Source organism: Micropterus salmoides, unplaced genomic scaffold, assembly GCF_014851395.1.
Source record: "Micropterus salmoides isolate LMB-PRFRI ecotype aquatic unplaced genomic scaffold, ASM1485139v1 Ms_hic_scaffold_11, whole genome shotgun sequence".
NCBI lineage: Eukaryota > Metazoa > Chordata > Actinopteri > Centrarchiformes > Centrarchidae > Micropterus > Micropterus salmoides.
Window position 1 is genome coordinate 14,507,252 of NW_024040152.1, and position 22,821 is coordinate 14,530,072.

General features: G+C 40.7%; 2 protein-coding genes across 2 annotated transcripts; both read left to right on the forward strand.

Moving 5' to 3' along the window:
- Window positions 1-253: 253 nt before the first annotated feature.
- Window positions 254-18,198, forward strand: LOC119898276. Its single transcript, XM_038712464.1, has 24 exons — window positions 254-414; window positions 776-989; window positions 1,392-1,575; window positions 1,670-1,810; window positions 2,995-3,200; window positions 3,332-3,479; window positions 3,678-3,796; window positions 3,925-4,003; window positions 4,140-4,274; window positions 4,906-4,980; window positions 5,080-5,282; window positions 7,263-7,480; window positions 7,717-8,083; window positions 8,742-8,932; window positions 9,552-9,765; window positions 14,096-14,273; window positions 15,597-15,737; window positions 15,912-16,114; window positions 16,207-16,357; window positions 16,664-16,798; window positions 16,907-16,978; window positions 17,074-17,279; window positions 17,367-17,581; window positions 17,743-18,198. The coding sequence occupies exons 1-24, from the start codon at window positions 389-391 to the stop codon at window positions 18,104-18,106; spliced, it is 4,185 nt and encodes a 1,394-aa protein (XP_038568392.1). The 5' UTR covers window positions 254-388; the 3' UTR covers window positions 18,107-18,198.
- A 145-nt stretch (window positions 18,199-18,343) lies between these two features.
- On the forward strand, window positions 18,344-22,418 carry LOC119897433 (complement C1r-A subcomponent-like). The gene is made up of 7 exons (XM_038711130.1): window positions 18,344-18,835; window positions 19,128-19,341; window positions 20,385-20,562; window positions 21,483-21,623; window positions 21,794-21,999; window positions 22,101-22,248; window positions 22,362-22,418. Exons 1-7 carry the CDS (start codon window positions 18,810-18,812, stop codon window positions 22,391-22,393), a joined length of 945 nt encoding a protein of 314 aa, XP_038567058.1. The 5' UTR covers window positions 18,344-18,809; the 3' UTR covers window positions 22,394-22,418.
- The last annotated feature ends 403 nt before the right edge of the window (window positions 22,419-22,821 follow it).

The window sequence follows — 22,821 nt, forward strand, 5'->3', positions numbered from 1 at the left end:
AAAAAGTCTAATAGCCTCCTCTAGTGGTAGAATGGTTTGTGGGTGAATGACCCAGAGTTTGAAATATGGAGATAAAGCTTGAGAGCGGTTTAAAAACAAATTCAAGCTAGTTCTTTATATTTTACGTTACTCTCAATAGATAATAATCTTAAAAAATATAAATAATATGAGTTGTCTAATTATCAAGATCTTTGTTATTCTCTTTTTTAGATGATTTAGGAATATGTGTTGTTTGCCAAGACAAACAACACATATTCCTGGCATTAATGCAGTGTTGCTAAACACTGGAAACGACAGACTTTGTGACATTAATGTTTCACTTGATTGTGAGACATTTGCTGCTGCAACAGTGGATCAGTTCACTCACGGATAGAATTTTAATGCAGAGATGGGGTGGACTTTCTGTTTCATCGGGTAAGTTTAGATGGAATTTTAAACCCATTTGTTCTGTACTTAAATCGTTTTTGAAGTATTTGTAGTTATTTCTAGCTTGATTTCAAAATTTGCTGCGTATGCTTTCTATCATTGTAGAGCTGCTTCTTTTTCCATCATTTATTCTCTTCTGTAAAACCAATATTACAGATGACCAGTATTTTATAAGTTGATCCATCTCTCAGTATGCCATATATGAAGCCTCGACAATGTTATACGGTTGCAACATTTGTGTTGATTGTGTCACCATGTTTGTTCTTTCTCTGTTTACATCAACTTTGGACCAGCAGCTCAGATGTCCACAAACTGATAAACAGATCGAACTCTCTCTATTCTTTTCCAGGTTTCTGTATGTGTCAGTGAGTGTGTGCTGGCGGCTGCCTGATTCAGAGCCTCTAATGTATGGGGAGGTCCAGTCCCCCCAGTATCCCCAGCCTTACCCTCCCAACCTGCAGGAGCAGTGGGACCTCAGTGTGCCCGAGGGCTACCAGATCCGAATCACCTTCACACACCTGGACATTGAAGCTTCTGCAGGCTGCCATTACGACGCCCTTACAGTCAGAGTCACATTTCAACACATATGATATCTCAAACAACAGACCAGTGTTCTAATATTTCAGTTCTAAACCTAAGTATGACTCGAGTGCCAGTTTTGACAAACTGACTCAGGCATGACTATTGATGACTTCACGTTCTTAAGTGATCTGGTACCGGGTGTTGTGCCTCTGGCCTCCAGATAAATGTAGCTTTTAGTAATGAGAGGATTTGAGACTTTGTGACCCACACCGGGTGACTCAACTGCAACACTGCAACATATTCTGCTGCTGATAAATGCTGCATAGTGTATTGCATCCTTGTCAGCATTTTTCCAATGAGTAACTTTCTAATGATTGTGTTCAGAATAACTGAGCCCAGACACACTTTGGGTTTGCACATCAAATGTATCCCCGATCCTTCAGGTTCTCTATGATGGAAAGGTCCTGGGGAAGTTTTGTGGCCATGAGAATTCTGCTGATGGGCATCATCCAGGCAACCATCCCATTTTGTCTCCAGGAAACAGACTCACCCTCATTTTCCTGACGGACGACAACAACCCAGAGCGCCACCAGAACGTGGGCTTCTCTGCTCAATACCAGGCAATAGGTAGCACTTATTCAATTTCTGTCAGCTTTCCTGTCGTTTTACTCTTCCACTACTGAGCCACCTCCCACTGACTTCACGTCTCTCTCATTATCAGACATAGATGAGTGTTCAGCGCCAGAACCTGGAGATGGCTCAGATCCACTCTGCTCTCAGATCTGCCTAAACACCCTTGGCTCATACCTCTGCTCCTGTCACCACGGCTTCGAGCTTCGCTCAGACCAGCGCACCTGTGTGTGTGAGTATTGTGCAGATACACACTTCCCATGTATGTACACATTAGAGCACTCAGGACTCAGGCTTTGTCAAACTGTTGTGACTCAATTTTCGACTACTTTAACTCACACGGACATCTATTTCAGTCAGAGACACTTTTGTCAAGGAACTGACCATTTTTGACATAAATTTTTACAATTAGATTTGGTAGAAAAGACTTTTCTCAGTTAACCCACTTAACAAAAACACCAAAAGCTTAACATGGCAACAACATTGGGATGATGGTATCAGCAGAATAGTCAATTAAAAGTGTCTGCAAATACAAAAATAATAATAAGGATAATATAATAGATCTTACTAGTAAGCATCTGATGAAAGAATGGTGACACATGAATGAAGCACGTGGTCAATCAGTAAGCTTTGCTGGAATAACATATTTGCTTTGTTTTTTAAAAGTTAGTTGAGAAGATTGTTGCCAGTTTATTAGGAACACCTAGCTAAAACTAATGCAATACAACAGTCCTGCAATAAATCCTACCCTCATGAAGGTTATAATGTTTGATATAAAGTGTTGGACATAATAACCGAAAAGCCGTCGATACAAGGCAATACAAAGCACCACTGCAGCCTCCACAATGACTGTACAGTTGAATCAACACCTCTCTAATATTTCAGCAGAAATGTAACATTGTAACCTTCATTAACATAACATTTATTGCTGGCCTGTTGTATTTGACTGAAATGATTGTTTCATTACTTTTCTGATGGTCTTACTTTTGAGCTCCACAGAGTTGAGGGGAACTTTCATCGGGATGTTATTTTTAAATTATTTTCAGTTAACCTTTATTTTACCAGGGAAGTCCCATTAAGACAGAGTTTCTTTTACAAGAGAGACATGGCCAAGAGAAAGCACAGTTAAATTTGCGGGGCCACTGTTAACATGGAAATATTGATTTTAGCAACATAAAGTTCATAAAGTCAAGGGCAACTTAACTTTAACCTTCTTTGGATAACTATGACATGGATGACTGAGAACCTTCACAGACTTCTTGGCAAACAACAGCCAGACATCGTGACTGTGTGCATCTTCTCTTATTCATGTCATTAAACTGAGGTTGCCAGGTTGTTTACCTGTACATGTGCTTGTACAGAGGTCTATAGGGCTATTGTATGAAAAACGACTTTCTTCCTTTTCCGATTGTGCAGTGTCCTGTGGCGGTGGTATATTTGATGAGCCAGAGGGACATCTGTTCAGTCCAGGGTATCCCAACCCCCCACCTCATGCAGTGTCCTGTCAGTACATTATTTCTGTAGAAAATGGCTTCACTGTCTCTCTTAACTTCACTGACAACTTCCACATCGAGAGTGTTGACACTCTGCAAGGCCCAGTCTGTCTCCATCACTGGTTACAGGTAATGACCATAGGTAATGATAAGCAGCTTCCAAACACTATGTATTTTTCTATGAATAAATGGAAATTAACGGAGCACCAAACAGATTATTTATGCAATAAATGAGCTGTGTACTAATCCTCTCTTAAAAGGTAACCATTCCAAACAGAGAGCCCATGAAGCTGTGTGGTGGAACGAGACCAGGTCTGATAGTCACAAACTCCAACACTGTCACTTTGGACTACCACACTGATAATGACGGCCAGAGCAATGGCTGGAGCCTGGACTACAGCACAAACAGTGAGGGAGAGAGGAATGAGAGTAGAAATAAGCCAATTGGAAATTAAACTGCAATTGATAGCCCTTCCAGGTCATGAGTGTCATTGTCAAAACATTTTGGCAATCAGTATGTTATTGCCATATTGTGTGATGCCAGTTAACGGTTAACAATAGATATACAGTTGATGTTACATGTCTGCTTGTCTCTGGTGTTTGTAGGGGTGAGGTGTCCATTTCCCGGTAATGTAGCTAAGGGCAGGGTCACTCCTATCTTGACCGAATATCTCTATAGAGACTATGTCTATGTGCGCTGTGAACAAGGATACAAGCTGATGATGGTAAGCTGAAACTTATTATGTCTAATACTTAACATCAACACACAGCACTTGTTTATTTGCCATTGTGTATATGATATAAAACAAATACTGAGCTGATATTTTATCATTTTACCTTCTTTTTCTGTCAGGATGGTCAGGAGCTGGACAGTTTCTCTACCATGTGCCAAAGCAATGCACAGTGGCACCTCCCTTTGCCAGAATGCCACAGTATGTTACCTTAAATGTAGAAATTTGTAAAATTAATGGAAACTTTGTTGTGATTCAACCACAGATTATGTCTTCTTCATAATTTTCCTGTGTCACTGGCAAAATATTAATATGTTCTTGTTTTGCTCTTCTACAGTAATTGACTGTGGAGAACCTGAACCTTTGCTGAATGGAGGAGTGACCTTCATGTCTGGCTTTCAGAATCAGTACCTTTCTGTTGTTCAGTATCACTGTAATGAACCATTTTACTCTCTCCTTGGGGGTGTAAATGGTAAGATATTTACATGTAAATATGGTGCAGAGTGTAATGTAGTGTTTTAGATTTGCCCTACCAATCATACTGGCAATTGGTTTCCATTGGCACACTCTTGAAACTTGTTTGAGTTTTATAATCCCTCAAGGGGAAATGCATTCATTTTCATCATTGTTACACATCATAGTGTGGTAATGCAGTGTAAGTAGCCTAAAGACTGATTTCACAGTAAGTCTTGCAGACTTGGTGTTTAATGTGATGAATACACAACTTAAGCAAAAAATGTGCTAATCAGTTTTCAATAGTACATAAATGAATGAAAACCAATGGAATCCTGGAAATACATTTAATACAAAATATATTTTTTAAAGCATTTACATAAGTGCATTTTACAAGCACAGTATTAGAAAAATGGTTAGGTGTGTGCTAATGCAAAGCTAATGGTCCCTAAAGAGTAATTACACACCAAGCTGAAAAACATAAGCATGACTAATGGGTGTGCTCAAAAGTGTGTTCTGTTGTACCTGTAACCACAACCACCGGTGATGTCACGGTGCACTTACACACCCTGGAGTACACTTCTACTTCACTGAAGCTAAAGATTAACGCCAAACCATTTTTTTCCTTTTGTCTTTTCTCTACTCTTTAGTTAGCTTCACCTGTGAAGCAGACAGAAAGTGGAGATCCAACAACGATATTGTAGTCAGTCCAACATGTATACCAGGTAAACCATGCCAAATATAATCTTGTTATTTGTCTACAATTATTCTTTAATTGTGTCTGTACTTGTGTGAAAGTTTACACATGTATTTATCTCATCCAGTCTGTGGCCAGCCTACAAAACACATCTCTGCCTATCAGAGGATCATTGGAGGAAGTGAAGCTCCAGAAAATACCATCCCCTGGCAAGTGTTACTGAGTGTACAAGGAGATAGAGGAGGAGGCATGGTGATTGGAGACCGCTGGATTATGACTGCAGCTCATGTCGTTAAGCATAAAGAAGTTGCATCAAACGATGTTATACAGGTAAGGCAATACATCATCATACCTAAATAGTAGGATAGATGGTTTGCCAATGATTCCCAAAATATCATATATGACTGCTGGAGAGAGTAGGCTACCAGTGACAGGCGTACCGGATGGTCATCATGGTAACAATAAGAAACACCTGGTTAACACTGTGGTAGAAACTGAAGTTGGGTTATATCATGTGACTCACAAAATGCAGTTTGATTAGGTTAAGGCACCAAAACCAAAACCACTTGGTTAAATAAGTAAGTTACTTAAGTTAAGTTAAATCATATAATGACTTATTAACACACATAAGTCAAAATAAGTCAACCTTGACTTTGAGTTGAGTTTTAGTTTCTCCTGGGTAAAAGTCCTGTGTTTGACACATCCATCTATTTATATACTGTGATTCTTAATGCTGAATCATTAATAGCTGCAAGCATGTAGGCCTAGGGCTGACTGTGAAAGTATCAGGCATGTTTTCTTATAATAATAATAATAATTATCATTATTGTCATATGTATGTCTCTCAGCTACGGCTGTCTTTGCGACCAGACCTTTCTTTTCTCTGTGAGAGGGAAGAATTTAGAAAGTTGCGTGTGGAGAGCCCCCAGCTGCAGTAGTGCATGGATCATGCGTAATATTCATCCAACCAGAGGGAACAATCACGAACCGTTCACAGCGCATCGGTCATACTAGCGACACAACCCGTACCAGAGAGGGAGTGGGGCGGACCACGGACAGAAGATCGCGGAGCAATCGTTCCCTCTGGCTGGATGAAGTCTGACACTCCGCATGATCCATGATGATAGAGAAATATTGAGATTAATGTTAATAAGGCATGCTGTCAATATTTTAGAGACTCCCCAAAATATCACAAATCATGCTTTTAGGGGAGCTGATGTCTTATTAAGGCTCCCCCTGGCTCACCTGTAGTTTGCACCCTGGTCAGTACCTATCAAAAGTGGTCCAAGGAAGGAAAAGTGGAAAACCAGCGGCAGGGTCATGGGCAGCCAAGGCTCATTGATGTATGTTGGGAATGAAGGTTGACCTGTGTGGTCTGATACAACAGACGAGCTATTGTAAGTCAAACTGCTGAAAAAGTTAATGCTGGTTATGATAGAAAGGTGTCAGAACACACAGTGCATCACAGTTTGTTGCATATGGGTGGTCTGACTGGTCTCAGGGTGCCCATGCTGACCCTTGTTCACAGCCGAAAGTATCCATAATGGGCATGTCAGCATCAGAACTGGATCACAGAGCAATGGAAGAAGGTGGCCTGGTCTGATGAATCACATTTCTTTAACATCACGTGGATGGCCGAGTGCGTGTGCATTGCTTACCTGGAGAACACATGGCACCGCGATGCACTAGAAGGCAAGCCGGCAGAGGCAATATTATGCTTTGGGCAATGTTCTGCTGGGAAACCTTGGGTCCTGCCATTCCCATGGATGTTAATTTGGCACTGACCATCTACCTGAGCATTGTTGAAGACCATGTACACCCTTTCATGGAAATGGTATTCCCTGATGGCAGTTTAGCAGGATAATGTGCCACAAAGCAAAGGAATCAGGAATCGTCTGTGCAACACAACAATGAGTTTACGGTGCTGACTTGGCCTCCAAATTCCCCAGATCTCAATCCAATCAAGAATCTGTGGGACATGCTCGCAACTTACTGCGCTCAAAGGATCTACTGCTAAGGTCTTGGTGCCAGATACCACAGCACACCTTCAGAGGTTTAGTAGAGTCCATGCCTCGACAGGTCAGGGCTGTTTTGGCGGCAAAAGGTGGACTTACACAATATTAGACAGGTCACCATAAAGGTATGGCAGCTAGGTGTAAATATAATAAGCTGCGTGCACAGATGACCTATTCAGCCTTATTTTAGGTGGAAGATAGTCTGAGTAAATAGGCTACTATAGATGTTATCTGCAAGCCTGTTGCCTTGATGTTTGAATTGACATTTATTTTCTCCTATTCTGTTGATTTGTAGATTTACATGGGACTTACTGAAATTAAAACCGGGAGTCTCTCTCCTGTGTTTGCCGCCTCTGTCCACGTTCACCCTGACTACAACAACCTCGATGATGCCTTAGACTACAACAATGACATTGCCTTGATCAAACTGCAAGACCCAATCACATTCAACTCATCTATTATGCCAGTATGTTTGCCTGCAGAAGGTGCTACATATGTCACTGGCATGATGGGGTAAATAATCAACTTCTGAGTTTCATTTCATAATCCTGCTCAATACATTTAATGTCTTCTTGTATTTTATTTATTTTCTTTGCTATTAGTTTTATGAACTGAATAAATTTACCTTTAATTTAAATCTTCTTTTTGATTTTTCCCTTTATTTTGCCAATATGTGAATCTTCTGGGCAGGAGACTCTGACAAGTTATTTTTTAGATCACCATTTACTGTCTCTTACATTTGTTTTTAGACTGGTGTCCGGCTTTGGTGTTACAGAAGCAGCCGGCAACACACGGATTTTAACAAATAAGTTGAAGTACGTGCACCTCCCTGTGGTGGAGCAGGAGACATGCAGTAATTCAATCACTTTGTTGAAGAGGACAAAGAGTGATGTACCAAGTCTGACAAATAACATGTTTTGTGCTGGAGTCCCTGAAGGTAAGAAGGACTCCTGCCAAGGTGACAGTGGAGGTCCCTTCACCCTGAGTGAAGACGGACGGTTCTGGGCTGCTGGGATTGTCAGCTGGGGGGTTAACTGTGGACAGAAGGGAACATATGGAGTCTACACCAGAGTTGCCAACTACCTGGACTGGATCAACAAGACTATGCAGGAGAACTGAAACTTTCAGTTACAAATTGATTTGAAGATATGTTGATGAAATAAAAGTAAAACCATACACATCTACAATAAAATAAGAAAAGATAACTAATTTTGCTATAACTATACTCTGCAATACATGTTGTGTCACAAAAAAGCTATGATTTAAGATAATCTTCCAGTTGACAATAACATGATCAAGTGGTAATAAGTGGTCTACTTTTCATGACAAGAACCATTTCAAAACATCCTAAAATCACTGAATGAATTTCATACTGATTGTAAAGACATCGCATTGTATTCAAATCTCCCAAAAAGCATTTTTAATAAAGTGACATATTACAGACTTACATGTGCCTTTTCATGCATGTATCTTAGATTAGACACAGATCTTCTTTCTGGTAAATATGATAACCAGATTAGCATCTACATCAACACCCTCTTACCAACTTGTCACTGTAATACTTTGCACACTGACAGATGCCACTATTGCATATTGTTGGTTATTACTCTCTATGTCTACAGTACTAGTGAATGCTAGACCAAGATGGCAGGCTCTCCTTCCATTCACTTTTTACAGTTTTCATTGTACTGTGCACTGTGCTGATTCTTCTACTCTACTGCACACAAACTCTGTTTTACTCCTCATTCTTATAGTTTGGTTAGTCAGTTATTGAGTCATTGCTGCCCCTGTTCTTTTCCAATTCATACCTGCATTTATTTTTGCCAAGACAAACAAACCCTGGAGGTTAAATTCCATTGCAAAATACTACAAACTACAGCCACGTGACGTTCATGTCATTTTACCTAAAACTGTGCACAGGGACACACTTGTTGAAAACATGGGGTGGACCTTCTGTGTTATATGGTAAGCATGGTAATTTTTTTCACCTTTGTATAGCACTACTATAGCCTCAGCAGCATTGTTAAAATCTGGTCCAAGATTACTAGGGTCCAGCTGACAGACCTGAGCTCCCTTTGGAAAAAACGGGTGGTCCAGAAGGCTAGACAGGTCATTCTGACCATGTTCTGAGTCAGGAATTCTGTTAAATGCCCTTGGGATGGTGCTACCTCGCCCCCCATGGAAAAACTAACCAATGACCTGAGAGGCATTGTGTATTTACTTATTTATTATTTACTTAGGTATTTAATTCCTTTAATTAGTGTCCATACTTGGTCCATGCATGGTGACCTGTGAATTGCTGCTTTGCTCTGTGCCCAAATGCTTATATGTTGTCACTGACAGCATGTCTGAATGTTTGATTGATTGTGGTTGTTTGTTTTTATTTTGTTTTTTACGACTGGTAGACTGAAACTGAAATGCCCTATGGGAGTAAAGTTGTTTGAATTGAATTGAACTGAATTGATATTTAAATAAAACTAAAGCAAAACTACATGGTTGGAAAATTAAAAAAATGTGTTCGTTTTCTGTTTGCATAAACTCAGCAGCATTTGAGTTTCAACTCTCTGTTTATTCACAATTCCAGGTTTCTGTGTTTGCCAGTGAGTGAGTGCTGGCAGCTACCTGACTCTGAGCCTGTAATGCACGGGGAGGTCCAGTCTCCTCAGTATCCCCGGCCTTACCATCCCAACTTGCTGAAGTACTGGGACCTTTTCGTTCCTGAGGGCTACCAGATCCAGCTGTCCCTGACACACCTGGATATTAAAACTTCCTCGGGCTGCTATCAAGACTCTTTGACGGTCAGAGCCATAGTGAAACTTAATATTATACAATATTCCAACAAATAAAAAACAATAAATCAGTGTTTTTGTACTCAAGACCAGAACCCAAATTTTAGTCTTAATATCTATTACTCAACTTTGACTTGAGTGCTGACCTGTACAAACTGGGGTATTGAATTGGAACCATGACTCCATCACTTTTGCCATCCAACCATCCTTTTTCAGTCTCTCTTATCCAGTGCCGGGTCATGGTGGCAGATATCCTCTCCCCAGCAACGTTTCACAATGATATATAATCTATCCTGTGTGTTCTGAGTCTATCTCGGGCTCTCTTATCAGTTGGATGTGCCCAAGAGGCATCCTGATCAGATAACCACCTCATGTGACTCCTTTCCATCTGACAGCTCTACTCCAAGCTCTCTCCGGATGGCTGAGCTCCTTACCTTATCTCTAAGAGCCACATGAATATGCATACTTATTCTTTTGCTCTCTACACAGAGCCCACGGCCATAGGTGAGAGCTGAAACATAGATTCACTGGTACATCAAAAGCTTTGCCTTCCTGGTCAGTTTCCTCTCCACCACAACTGCTACAATGTCATATTCTAATCTAATCTCATATTATTGCTGATGTTGTTTCAATCCACCTGTCAATCTCAGACTCCAATTTACCCTCAACTTGTGAGCAAGACTCCATGATCCTGGAACTCCTTCACTTGGGGCAGCAATTCACTACCAACCCGGAGGTGGAAATCTGTTTTCTGACAGAGAAACATGGTCTCAGAGACTTTGAGCTGCTGACTCTCCTCTTGACTGGTTCACACTTGACTGCAAACCGCTCCATTGAGTGCTGAATAGGTCTGATTTATAGTGATGAGGTCTGATGAAGCTAACAGAACGCCCAATGAAAACGTGAGAGAACCACCAGCCAAGACAGCCCAACAATGTCCTGAGACTCATTCGCAATTTGTGCCTTGCTGCAGAGGAGCATGTGAGTTCCTTCCAGGCTCTTTCCATGGCTCAACAGTATGCCCAGTCAGGGTCAGCAGTTCTCTTCCCCTACTGAACATACCCTGAGTGTCCAAGACAAACAGCAAGAGATCTGATGATACAACCACAAACCCGATCATCAACTTTTAGCCTAAGGTGTCTGGTGAGTGTTCCTGCTCGAACATGGTGTTTGTTATGTCTAATCAGCACAGCACAGTAGTCCAAAAAGAGAGCACAACTTTGGTTTATATTGGGCAGACCATCTTCCTATCATCCCCTCCCGGTTTCTCCATCATTGCCCATGTGAACGTTGAAGTCCTGCAGCAGAACTATAGAGGCCCTATTGGTATCCTTTCCAGGACTCCACTTAGATACTCTAAGGGCCGGATTTACTAACATCCCAAATAAAAAGAGTACTAAATTGCGTGTGCATTCTAAAATATTGCACGTGCAATTGTAGGACCTGTTATGGGTGATCAACTAAGAATTGTTGTGTAGACAGCAACAGGTGCAAACACAATGGAGGTGGGAGTATTTAAATGAGGCTTCTGCGTGTTTTAATGGTTTCCGGGAGGGAAAGCAGCCAATACGTAAAAACCTTGGTTTGTTTCAGTCTGTGCGTCCTGAGCATGTGGAAATCATATGTACCTGACCATCAGACCTAAAATTGCACTACTTGGGACAGCACACCTTAAATACTGCTTTGGGAAACCCCAGCAGAAACAGATACAGTATGCTGGAATGACCCAGACACAAGGAAATGCAGGCAGATTGTGCTTCTTCCTATGAAGCCTGAATACTCCAAACTAGGGCTGCATGATATTAGAAAACTGACAATGTGATATTTTTCTTTTCTGCGATATATATTGCAATATAGAAAAGACAGAAATTTAACCAGATGAGACTATCCTTTCTAGAACTTTAATTCAGTCAACATATTTCAACAACTGAAAAAAAAAGAGCAGCTAAACACCAGCCCACTTTCAAAAGTTGCTTTTCTTTTTGGAACCAAATCCGCTATTTCAGTGGTTTTCTCCTGTTCCTCACTCATTTTCAAGATGTTTTCCACAACTAATGGGGGTGGGGCCTGCTTTGGTTATTTGATAAACTGATTATTCTGTCCTGGCAGATACGTCACAGTATTGTTAGACAGATAGCGAACTTTAACAATAAGACTCAGTAGGCTGAACTCCCTTCGTAGTACAGGCCACAGGCCACAGGCCACGGGGTTAAGTGTTTTCTATACTGAAATCCTGATTGTTTGCTTTTTGTAAAACTGCAATACAGTATAAAACATGTTACAGGCAAAAATGTGCAACATCAACATAAGTATATATGTATACATAATATGATTCACTCAAAGAACATAAGCAAATTAGCTAAATAAAACACAGGCAAGTAAATCATCATAAATTAGGCTTAACAGCCTGTGCTAACTCTGTAGCCTATATTTAGCCCAGCTAAACCCATGATAACGGTTAGCATGGTGATTAGCATTAGGAGGAGTCAGAACACTGATTAAGAACGATATTGTGATTGGCGGTTCCCTGTGCATGCACAGCCTGCTTGTCACTCACTAGCAACAAACTGTATCCAAGAACCCTTAAATTGGAGTAAATTATGTTACATCAGACAGACTTCTCTTGTAGATTAGTCATGAAAAATGAGAACCATGAGTTTTCCTTTTGTATCAAGCAGCAAAAAAGTTCAGGTGGTTGAGTTAATTTGACTTGCTTGGTATTGTATTGTTCTGTGATGTGATGTGACTATTGCGCATGGGCACATCATGATGCTCAAACGATATATTGTGCAGCCCTACTCCAAACTGTTATTTAGTGCATAGGCACACACAACAGGCAGAGCCTTCATCTCAGCACCTTGTAGTCGCATAGATGTGACCATATAATTCTCCGAGGAACAGAGAAGTGAAATGGCAGATCAACTAGGGGCTAAGGAGTCACTCTGACAACAGATGAGCCTCATTCATTGATCCATTAAGTACACTTAGACTTTAACTCAAGGGTTTTACTGCTACAACCTTACTAGTTCCGGTATGACCAATGACTTATTGTGGATAGTGTTAGCAAATCTGACCACATCCCTGGCCGTTAGGCTACTAATATCTTGTACCAACCAGCTAGATGATGTCATTACTGATATTTTTAACATCTCACTTTCACTGGAGAGTGTTCTTACCCGCTTCAAAACAACCACCGTTGTTATTGTGCCTGAGAAGTCTGCAGTGTCTTGTCTAAATGACTAATGTCCTATGGCAAGTTCTTTCAGAAACTGGATTCCTAGCATATCAAAAACAACATCCCAGGTAGTTTGGACCCTCACCAGTTTGCATTCTGAACCGTCAGATCCACAAAGGATCTCCACTTTCCTTCTGCTTCACAGGTGAAGAGGATCTCCACTGCCCTCTAATCAAGTGTTCACTCACCTTGAAGCACAGACATCAGAATGCTGTTTACTGATTTCAGCTCAGCATTCCACACAGTGTCCTCCATTAATTAAGATGATTTTCTGAATTTTAGCACCCTTGGCTTGTGTACCACACTGACCTGCAACTGGATATTGGACATCCTCAGACAGTTTCAATTGTCATTCACATCTTCTCCGCTCTAGTGCTCAACACCAGAGCTCCTCAGGACTATCTACTCAGCCACCTCCATGACTGCAACCCCTGATATGGAGAGTACTCTGTTGTGAATTTAGTGGACGACACCACAGTCATCGGCTGGATATCAAACAATGATGATTATTTATGTTGGCAGTAAATCAACAATCTTGCAGATTTGTGCACAGAGACCAACTCACTGCTCAGTGTCAACTAAACCAAGGAGCTCATCATTTATTTTAGAAAGAAGACAGAGAAGACACATACCCCTGTCTCCATCAGTGGAGTTCAGGTGGACCAGTTGAACAGTTTCAGGTATAGAAGCAATCCAGCTTCTTTCCCCAGGCTGTGAGACATTTAAAATCACCCCCCTTACTCCCTCAAAATTAATATTTTTTTTATGTCTTGCTCTGTGTTGTTTGTGTGTGTGTAGCATAACAGGATTACAAATGTTAATTTGGTTATACAGTACAATCGTGTGTTGTAAAATGACCATTAAATGAACCCTTGAACCCATGAGTAAATATTGTTCCTTCGCTTACTTTATGACTTCTGCACTCTTGTTCTACTTTTGACAACTTTATTTGTTAAGCATTTTAGCGAACTGTGTTTGTCAGAAAGTACACTTACACTGCCTTTGTCTCCTGCCAGGCCGTTATTGTAAATAAGAAACTGTTCTTAATTAACTTGCCTGGTAAAATAAAGGTATAATAAAATTTTTGCCCTTTGTACTGTGCAGGTTCTCCATGATCAAAAGGTCTTGTGGAAGTTTTGTGGCCAGGAAATTTCACGTGATCACAGAGGCCAAGAGCAGATCCTTTCTCAAGGCAACAGACTGACTCTCATTTTCCAAACAAGTAACTCCACTCCAGAGTTCCAACAGCACATCGGCTTCTCTGCTACCTACAAGGCAATAGGTAGAGTTTTTCACTTCCCTCGCACACTGGTTTCTACAATTACACTGAACAAAATTATAAACGCAGCACTTTTGGTTTTGCCTCCATTCATCATGAGCTGAACTCAAAGATCTAAGACTTTCTCTATGTACACAAAAGGCCTATTTCTCTCAAATATTGTTCACAAATCTGCAAAAATCTGTTAGTGAGCACTTCTCCTATGCTGAGATAATCCATCCACCTCACAGATGCAGCATATCAAGATGCTGATCAGACAGCATGGGTATTGCACAGGTGTGCCTTAGGCTGGCCACAATAAAAGGCCACTCAAAAATGTTTAGTTCCATCACACAGCACAATGCCACAGATGTCGCAAGTTTTGAGGGAGCGTACAATTCGCATGCTGACTGCAGGAATATCCACCAGAGCTGTTGTCGTGAATTGAAGTTCAATTCTCTACCAAAAGCCGTCTCCAAAGGCGTTTCAGAGAATTTGGCAGTACATCCAACCAGCCTTACAACCACAGACCACATGTAATCAAACCAGCCCAGGACCTCCACATCCAGCATCTTCACCTCCAAGTTCGTCTGAGACCAGCCACCCGGACAGCTGCTGCAACAATGGGTTTGCATAACCAAAGAATTTCTGCACAAACTGTGACCGTCTCAAGGAAGCTCATCTGCATGCTCGTTGTCCTCATCGGGGTCTCGACCTGACTGCATATTCACACAGCCATTGAAGAGGAGTGGACCAACATTTCACAGACCACAATCAACAACCTGATCAACTCTATATGAAGGAGATGTGTTGCACTGTGTGAGGGAAAATGGTGATCACACCAGATATTGACTAGTTTCCAGGCCCTCCCAATACAGTGAAACTGCACATTTTAGAATGGCCTTTTATTGTGGCCAGCCTAAGGCACACCTGTACAATACCCATGCTGTCTGATCAGCATCTTGATATGCTACACTTGTGAGGTGGATGGATTATCTCGGTAAAGGAGAAGTACTCACTAACACAGATTTTGACAGATTTGTGAACATTTGAGAGAAATAGGCCTTTTGCTTACATAGAGAAAGTTCTTTCAGTTCAGATCATGATGAATGGGGGCAAAAACAAAAGTGTTAGGTTTATAATTTTGTTCAGTATAGTTATTTCTCCCAACCTTCAAGAAAAATTCCATCTTAAAAAATAATTAACACAGTGCTTTTCCAGGTATTTTGGTCAGTGTGATTAATATCAACAAACGTATAAAACTAAGCTAATGAACAATATAAACATACAATAACCTAAATTTACCTTTAGGGTAGGTTCTGCCTTTACTGACCTTCTCATTATCAGACATAGATGAGTGTTCAAAACCAGACTCTGGAGATGGCTCAGGTCCAATCTGCTCTCAGATCTGCATCAACACCCCTGGCTCTTACCGCTGCTCCTGCCACCGTGGTTATAATCTTCATTTAGACCAGCGCACGTGTTTGTGTGAGTAATATATACAGTTATTGCATGCTTCTTTGTATGTACTTCAATGTGTATTATTCTCAGTAGTTAAAGCACGGCCAATGAGTCAGTGCAAAAAAATCCACATTTTGAGTTGATCTACTGAAATTCTTTTTCTTGCTACATATATAACATTTGATTTTGCCCCTTGTCAAGTATCCTGTGGTGGTTTTTTTGACAAGCATGAGGGACATCTGTCCAGTCCAAGGTACCCTCACCCCTCACCTCCTTTTCTGTACTGCAAGTACATCATCTCTGTGGAGCCCAGATTCACTGTCACTCTCAACTTCACTGACAACTTCCACATAGAGAGCATGGACACTCAGCAGGGTCCTAGGTGTCTACATCACTGGCTGCAGGTATTGGCAAAGGGCTTCTTTACAACCAATGACAATAAAGAGGGCAACTCTAATATGCCTGTATATACATTTCTTTTTTACTACTCCTGTTGAAGGTGACCATCCCAGACAGAGAGCCCATGAAGCTGTGTGGTGGAAAGAGTCCAGGTCTGATAGCTACAAATTTCAGTACTGTCAGACTGGACTACCACACTGATAATGAAGGCCTGAGTCACGGCTGGAGCCTGGACTACAGCGCAGATGGTGAGGGACCAAGGAAGAAAAACATGGTGTTTCATTTAGTTGATGGGAAAATTGGTAACAGTCACATCTACAGTTGTAGATATGAGATTAATGTGTGGTTATCACATCCAGAGATCAAATATCCATTTCCGAGGAACATGGCTAAAGGCAGAGTGACTCTTGTCTTAGTGAATATTTCTAAATATTCACTAAAGATTTAACTAAATCTATGTGACCTGTGACTGAGAATACAAGCTGATGACAGTTTGATGTTTTCTTTCTTTTACTGGCAAAATATTAATATGTCCTTGTTTTGTTCTTCTGCAGAAGTTGACTGTGGAGAACCCGAACCTTTGCTGAATGGAGGAGTGACCTTCCTGTCTGGCTTTCAGAATCAGTATGGTTCTGTTGTTCAGTATCACTGCAATGAACCTTTTTACTCTCTCCCTGGGGGCGTTAATGGTGAGGTATTTATGTATATTATTCAAAAAATATAATTATTAAAAATGACAAATGTTGATATAGATTAACTAAAATAAGTGCCATTCTCTTGTTTCCTCTGGTCTCCAGTTAGTTTCACCTGTGAAGCAGAAGGAAAGTGGAGATCCAACCACACCGATGTCACTCCAACATGTATACCTGGTATTGATCTGCTGCCAAAATAAAACCATGTGGTGCTTAATCTATGCTCCTAAATTAATGCATATTTGAACTTAATTTATGTCTGTCTCATTTAGTCTGTGGCAAGCCTACAAAACTCATCACTGCTTATCAGAGGATCATTGGAGGCAGGCAAGCTTCAGACAATACTATCCCCTGGCAAGTGTTACTGAATATAGACGGAAGAAGGGGAGGAGGCATGGTGATTGCAGACCACTGGATTATGACTGCAGCTCATGACCTAACACATAATGGAAAACCAGTATTAAAAGAGGCTATACGGGTGAGTGGGATACTGTGTTATCTCCATGTTCATTGACTCCATGTTTTTGAACTGACATTTATTTTCTTGTATGCTTTTGATTTGCAGATTTACATGGGGGTTATTGATGTTAAAACTCAGAGACTCTCTCCTGTGTATGCTGCCTCTGTCCATATGCACCCTGAATACAACAACCCCAATGACTTAGACTACGACAATGACATTGCCTTGATCAAACTGCAAGACTCGATCACATTCAACTCATCCATAATGCCAATATGTTTGCCAGCAGAGGGTGCCACATACGTCACTGGCATGATGGGGTAAAAGAGTTTTGATTTCATAATGCTGCATAATCCATTTGAAATTCTTTAAAATCAATTGTCAGTTGTCTTTTTTTGCCAACATGTTAATCATGTCCAGCCTCTAGACAGAAGAAGAACATTGCTGCCTGTTCTAGATTTTTGTTTTTTGTTTTTTTCAGACTGGTGTCAGGCTTTGGCATTATGGAAATTTACCCCCCACGGTTAACAAATAAGCTGAAGTACGTGCAACTCCCTGTTGTGGAGCAGGAGACATGCAATAATTCATTCACTTTGTTGAAGAAGACAAGGCAAAATATACCAAGTCTGACAAATAACATGTTTTGTGCTGGAGTCCCTGAAAGTGGGAAGGACTCCTGCTTAGGTGATAATGGAGGTGCCTTTGCCCTGAGTGACAAGGGACAGTTCTGGGCTGCTGGGATTGTCAGCTGGGGGATTGCATGTGGACAGCAGGGAACATATGGAGTCTACACCAGAGTTGCCAACTACCTGGACTGGATCAAGAAGACTATGCAGGAGAACTGAAATTTACATTTTCAGTTACAAAGTGATCTGAAGACGTTGATGAAATACTAGTCAAAACAAACAGATCTACAATAAAATGAGGAAAAAGAGGACTAATTTTGCTGGAATTATACTCTGCCTTCAGTTTTAATACATATTGTGTCACAAAAAGCAATGAATTAAGATAATCTTCCAGTTAACAATAAAATTATTATCAAGTTGTAATTTCTATTTGTCATAATAAGTAGCAATTCCAAAGTTCCTGAAATGATTGAATCAATGTCAAAATGACTGTGAAGTCATCGCTGTGTAGTTAAATGTCCCAAAAGCATTATTTTAAGTGACATAATCTAGTGTTACATGTCCCTTTTCATACAAGTAGCTCAGATTAATCCCAGCTCTATAATTGATAACATAATTCAATGCTCTGTCACATTGGAATCTATTACTATCTATGAGTTGCACTTTTAATCTGTGGAGCCAGTAAGTTCTTATAACATTCTTGTAAGATTCAACTCTGCAAGTGAGAGTTTATAAGCCATTATTGGACCCGGTCTTCTCAAATTTATGCCTGCATTTACTTTTGCCAAGACAAATAAACCCTGGAGGTTAAATTCCATTACAAAATACTATAAACTACAGCCTGCGTGACATTAATGGTCCATTGGTGCATGAGACATTTTTCCTAAAACTGCTGTCACACATATATAAAGTTATTGCAAACATGGGATGGACCTACTGTGTAATATGGTAAGCTTGGTCAACTTCTTTTACCTTTATGTTGCATGTTTTAATGAATCTATCTTAAACAAATGCATTATATACATATTATTAGTGTGGAACTACACCAGAGCACTGTTTATGAGCAGTTTTTTAAGGTTGACTATAAGTAACCCATTTTTCAAAATACCATGTACAAAACTATAGTAATACTATGTGGTTGCAAATGTTTAAAATGATTGTGTAACTTTGTTCTTTTTCTGTTTGCATCAACTTCGGACCAGCAGCTTAGTTCCAACTCTCTGTTTATGTACAATTCCAGGTTTCTGTTTTTGTCAGTGAGTGAGTGCTGGCAGCTGCCCAACTCTGAGCCTGTAATACATGGGGAGGTCCAGTCTCCTCAGTATCCACGGCCTTACCTTCCCAACCTCCTGAAGCAATGGGACCTCTGGGTTCCTGAGGGCTACCAGATCCAGCTGTCCCTGACACACCTGGATATTAAAGCTACTTTGGGCTGCTATCAAGACTCACTGACGGTCAGAGCCATACTATAACCTAATATTATATTATATTCTAAACAACAGATCAGTGTATTTGAACTCCAGAACGTAAATTTCAGTCTTAATATTTATTACTTAACTTTGACTTGAGTACTGAAGACCTGTACATACTGGGGTGTTTAATTGAAACCAGGGACTCCATCACTTTTTTCATCCATCCATCCATCCATCCATTTTCTGCTGCCTATCCAGGGTCAGCTCATTGTGACAGAAGGCTGTGAAATGGAATCCAGACATCCCTCTCCCCAGCATTATTTTCCTCTTGGGGAATCCAGAGGTGTTTTGATGCCAGATGAGATATATAAGGAGCAGCACTCTACTCTAAGCTCCCTCGCGATGTAGATGGTTACCCTATCTCTAAGGGTGAGCCCAGCAATGCTGCAGAGGAAACTAATTTCAGCCGTGTGTATGCGCAAGATTATAACCATGGGTGAGGGATGGAATGTAGATCAAGTGATAAATTGAAAGCCTTGCTTTCTGGCTAAGCCCCCTGTTCACCACAACCGTCTATTAGAGTGACTTTCACACCTGTTATCCCATACTCCTGCAGTACATACCGACAGGACTCCCAGGGGGAAACAGTCATAAGCCTTCTCCAAGTCCACACAACACATGTACACTGGATGGCCAAACTCCCAGGCCTATTGTCCCTTCTGATGTGAGGTTCGACAACCAGTCGGAAACCTCCTTTCCAGTACAAGGGCACACGCTTTCCCTGGGAGGATTAGCAGTGTCATACCCCGAAAATAGGAGCACACCCTCCAGTCTGCCAACTCACAAGTCACTGTCCTTGACCTTCACGTGACACTGAAGAGGCATGTCAGCCAAAACAGCCCAACAATGCCTTCAGCATCTCAGGGTGAATCTCATTCACAAATGGCACCTTATAAATAATGTCACACACCTTGCCAGAGTGTGAAACACTTTACCTGACCTTTGACGGAACTGCGTTTGTCAGGGAGTGCCTGAGCATGATCTATGGTCTCATAATGTCTTTCTTTGATCTTTGCACTTTTCAGGTTCTCTATGATCAAAAGGTCTTGGGGAAGTTCTGTGGCCAAGAAAATTCAACTGATCACCCAGGCCAAGAGTCAGTCCTTTCTCAAGGCAACAGAATGACTCTCATATTCCAAACAGGTGACTCCACCCCAGAGGACCAACAGCACATTGGCTTCTCTGCTGCCTACAAGGCAATAGGTAAGAGTTTTTCTTGCCACTGCCCTCGTCCCTACAATGCATTATGCCCATGAAACTTCATGGAAATTTCTAACAGTAATTTCCAGCAGTTCAAGTTATTTTATACAGAATTACAGCAAAGCAATGAAAGACCAATGGCTCCCTCCAGCATTACATAATCAAATGTACTCGTATTGAAGTGAATTCCTCACTAATGTTGTCATTGTGTCCTGGCATTTGTTGAGTCATTATTGGTGGACCAGCTCCAAGATTTGTGTCTCTGCAATGCATACTGTGTCACAAAAAACTAAACTAAAAAAAACTTCCCGTCGACAACAAAATGATTAAGTTGTAGCTTATTTCTACTCCTAATTAGTAGCATTTCCAATTGCTTTAAAAGTATTGAATGAATGTCATACTTGTTGTAAAGTCATTGCATTTCATTTAAATGTCCCAATAGTATTTATTTTAAATAAAGTCACATAATACAGACTTTCATGTGCCTTTTTAATGCAAATACCTCAGATTAGTCATATCTTCTCTCTGGTAAATGGATTATTATTATTTCTATAGATGACGCATTCAAATTCACAAATTAGAATTAAACCAAACAACAATATAAATATACAATTAGGCCTACCTAAATTCAGGAGCAATTGCTTTGCACTCTGCTCACTGCACTATTTGTCAATGTGTCTATATTGTTTTTTTACAGTGTGTCTATTTGTGTTGTCTACACTGAAGCCTCTGTCTTATTTATTTTATTATTGTGTTATTGTATTATTGCATGAGTAAGCACATCTTAAGCAATGTACAATCCCGAGTCAAATGTACACATCATGTACACATACCTGGCAATAAGCTGATACTGATCTTCTGATCTTTGGATCTAAATTAAACTTCAGGGTAGGTTCTGCCTTTACTGACCTTCTCATTATCAGACATAGATGAGTGTTCAAAACCAGACTCTGAAGATGGCTCAGGTCCACTTTGCTCTCAGATCTGCATCAACACCCCCGGCTCTTACCGCTGCTCCTGCCACTATGATTACAAACTTCATTTAGATCAGCGCACATGTTTGTGTGAGTACAGTATACAGTAAATGCATTCTTCTTTTTTGTATGTACCTTATTGTGTGTTATTCTCAGTAGTTAAAGCATGGCATTAATGCTGCTGAGTCAGTCTTAAAACAAGTCATTAATTTTGAAGTGAACTGCTGAATCTCTTCTTTTTTTTTTTGCCTGTTGTCCAGTATCCTGTGGAGGTTGTATATTTGACAAACATGAGGGACATCTGTCCAGTCCAGGGTACCCTCGTCCCTCACCTCCTTTTCTGTCCTGCAAGTACATCATCTCTGTGGAGCCCAGATTCACTGTCACTCTCAACTTCACTGACAACTTCCACATAGAGAGCATGGACACTCAGCAGGGTCCCAAGTGTCTACATCACTGGCTGCAGGTATTGGCAAAGGGCTTCTTTACAACCAATGACAATAAAAAGAGGGCAACTCTGATATGTCTCAGTGTATATAAATAAACTTTCTACTACTACTCTCATAGGTGACAATTCCAGATAGGGAGCCCATGAAGCTGTGTGGTGGAAAGAGTCCAGGTCTGATAGCTACAAATTCCAGTACTGTCAGACTGGACTACCACACTGATAATGAAGGCCTGAGTCACGGTTGGAGCCTGGACTACAGCACAGATGGTGAGGGACCAAGGAAGAGAGACACAGTGTTTTGTTTGGTTGATTGTTTTGGACAGCAACAGTTTTATAATGGAAAATATATGATTAATTTTTGGTTATGACGTCGTTTCCAGTTGTCAAATATCCATTGAAGAAATGTGGCTAAAGACAGAGTGACTCCCGTCATAACTGAATATTTCTACAGAGACATAACTGAATATTTCTACAGAGACTACATCTATGTGACCTGTGACCGAGGATACAAGCTGATGATGGTTTGATATTTTCTTTCTTTCACAGAAAATGTTAACATGCTCTGGTTTTGTTCTTCTGCAGTAATTGATTGTGGAGAACCCGAACCTTTGCTGAATGGAGGAGTGACCTTCCTGTCTGGCTTTCAGAATCAGTATGGTTCTGTTGTTCAGTATCACTGTAATGAACCTTTTTACTCTCTCCCTGGGGGCGTAAATGGTGAGATATTTAGATATACTGTTCAAAAAGTATCATTAATAAAAATGTAAATTTCAGATATAGCTTATTTAAAAATAAATGCAATTCTTCCTGTTCCCTCTGGTCTCCAGTTAGTTTCACCTG

Coding starts and splice junctions, on each gene's coding strand:
- LOC119898276 (XM_038712464.1), top strand. CDS start 389: ATGGGGTGGACTTTCTGTTTCATCGG. Junction 3,201..3,331: donor GTCTCCATCACTGGTTACAG/GTAATGACCATA, acceptor CTCTCTTAAAAG/GTAACCATTCCAAACAGAGA. Junction 17,280..17,366: donor TATTAAAAGAGGCTATACGG/GTGAGTGGGATA, acceptor TTTGATTTGCAG/ATTTACATGGGGGTTATTGA.
- LOC119897433 (XM_038711130.1), top strand. CDS start 18,810: ATGGGATGGACCTACTGTGTAATATG. Junction 19,342..20,384: donor GCTATCAAGACTCACTGACG/GTCAGAGCCATA, acceptor TGCACTTTTCAG/GTTCTCTATGATCAAAAGGT. Junction 22,000..22,100: donor GTCTACATCACTGGCTGCAG/GTATTGGCAAAG, acceptor CTACTCTCATAG/GTGACAATTCCAGATAGGGA.